Source organism: Borostomias antarcticus, assembly GCF_949987555.1.
Source record: "Borostomias antarcticus genome assembly, chromosome: 36".
In the NCBI taxonomy this organism is placed as follows: Eukaryota; Metazoa; Chordata; class Actinopteri; order Stomiiformes; family Stomiidae; genus Borostomias; species Borostomias antarcticus.
In genome coordinates, this window is record NC_140269.1 from 1,195,360 (window position 1) to 1,197,859 (window position 2,500).

General features: G+C 47.3%; 1 protein-coding gene across 1 annotated transcript in view; it reads left to right on the top strand.

Annotated features, from left to right (window-relative positions):
* LOC311328004 (CUB and sushi domain-containing protein 3-like) overlaps positions 1-2,500 on the top strand; it is a gene marked incomplete at its 3' end in the record, with an annotated part of 605,137 nt that overhangs the window by 597,050 nt on the left and 5,587 nt on the right. The window contains 1 exon segment of the mRNA XM_084461116.1: positions 2,389-2,500. This exon segment is cut by the window's right edge and continues 47 nt beyond it. Coding sequence (XP_084317242.1) covers positions 2,389-2,500 — 112 coding nt within the window.

Below are 2,500 nucleotides of genomic sequence, written 5' to 3' on the forward strand. Positions count from 1 at the left end.
ACAGTGCCTGTGGAGCGGTCGTGGTCTATCGATCGATCCGTTGATCTATGTACTGTAGCTATTTAAAACTGACAGTTTCTGTAGCGTTCCCCTTGAGGGGGGAAACTCTAGCGCCCCCACACGGGGAGCAGGATGTGTTTGGTATCGCTATCGTCGGTTGGCCTCTGTGACCATCCCACACAGAGATGTGTCCGTTTCAATCCGGCACACCGCCCTCTGGTGGCTAGGCAGGGAAGTGCATGGTCAGCCCATCCACTGTCCACCCACCCGTCCATCCCTTGAATTTAGAGTAGAAAAGATGGAGGTTTCTCACTGCTCTAAAAAACGTATGTCCACTCCACCCTGTCGAATGCTTTCTCAGCATCAGAGGGAGAAAGCTACAGTTATATCGGCCTCGGCTCCAGCTTGAGTCCAGCGGCATGCGGACATGGTCAGAGGAGGTCCTGTTCGTAATGAAACCCACTTGGTCTGGGTGAATACTGTTACGGTAAAAATGCCTCCAGTCTAGAGAACTCAAATCTTAGATAGTAGTGTGTTATCATGATGAATCTGTGATATGAGGCGCTAGCTACAGCCGTGTTGTGGGTCCTGGGCTGGGTTGTTCTCTGTGGCTGGTTCTAATGTGGCCCTGAGTGGTCCTCTGGGAAGGAGTAGAGACTGACTGGGAACAAGCATGGCCGCCGACAGGGGGGGGGCAAAGGGTCCCCGGGCCCCAGATCAGGGGGGGCCCCAAACTCACTCTCTAACCTTGAAATAATCTGCTGGAATATTTTGTCAAAAATAAATATCCCCGAAGACTTAAGATAGTATTTGTGACTTGAGTCACATAGAAGCTTGTTATATTTGATATTGACATAGTGGTCGAGAACAGATTCACGCCCCTCCCTGGAGCCCAATGCACAAAAGGTTTGGTCCGTCTTAAGTTTAACATCACGCTCTCGGGCAGCAAGTATAAAAGCACTGGAGGAAGAGATGACCCGCGTCTACTGGGCCATGGGCCCAAGGAACACAAGTTCAGAGTGAGACGGAGAAAGAGGAAGCACTTTCTGATGAGTCAGATTCAGAGCATGGTGCGATAGAGGAAAGCCCAGCAACTATATTCAGAAATAAAGTGTTTAATGTCTCCATGGACAGCATCATTTCTCAGGTAGGGGTACGCTTCACATCATCATTTCTCAGGTAGGTGTACGCTTCACATCGGTTAAGCAGATTGGCGAGGAGTTCGTGTTTTATGGAAATGTAGAAACATGTCCGAAGACGATAGCAGTGCGTCATGCAGAAAGATGTCCGCGAATGATCTCTCACAGTCACTCGAAGATCAAATCCACCATGTAAATACTATCTACAGTGCGACATTTGAAGACGGTCTCGGACCTTTGGACCTATACAACATGGAGCTACAGAGTATATTTGGAGACCTGTGCGTCTTGTTGTGCTTGTTCCTAACTCTGCCGGTGACTGAGGCGAGCGCACCTTCAGTAAACTGAAACTGATACAAAATGACTCCACAATGTCACAGGAGAGGTTAAACGACCTGGCGATACTCTCCATAGAGCGTGAACTGGCAGAGGAAATTAACTTCAATGACCTCATCAATGACTTTGCATCCCGAAAGGTTCGGCGCTTGTCTTTCGTTCATTAAACATTTGAACTGATGTTTTTTGCTTTTTTGTTTATTGACAAAACAAAATATTATTTCCTTTGCGATCCTTTATGTAAGTCATCTATCTGAAGCCTACATGGTTATATTTATCTGCGCAGTGAACGTAAATAAGTTGGTAGCCATAAAGTGTTGTTTGTGTTTCATTCATTTATTGCATTAACACATTACTTTTTTTTGGGGGGGGGGGGGGAGGAGAGGAGAGGAGAGGAGAGGAGAGGAGAGGAGAGGAGAGGAGAGGAGAGGAGGAGGAGGGCTGGTTGTGTGGGTGTTTGACTGGGGGGCTGGATAGTTATATATATATATATTAGATACTGTCCAGTCATTCCTGTCCAGTAGAGTGGGTTCTTCACTCTGCACAGGGGTCAAGAGTTTCAGAGGAGCACAGCAAACACAGCCTGTGACTCATTCACTTGTTTAGTTTTTTTAGTATTTATTGTTTTCACACACATAACAATAAATGGTAAATGGTAAATGGACTGCACTTATATAGCGCAATAAAACATAAATAACAGTCATGGCTACAGGTATCTTCACATTGAAAGGCTGTGTGCAAATTCAGACTCTAGTTGACTTCACTGGTACCTGTGGGTAGATGTGGGCATCATGACTCATTCAGAGCCGTTGTGACATGTTGACGGTACTTAACTGAAGCTCTCTCCTCTGTATCCACCCCCACCCCCTAACACACACACACACACACACACACACCCTCTTCTGCCTTCCAGTCCCCGATGACGTTTTCGCTCCAAACTACGTCTGGAAGGGCTCCTACAACTACCGCGGCCGGAAGCAGCCCATGACGCTGACCATCTCCAGCTTCAACGCCAGCACGGGCAG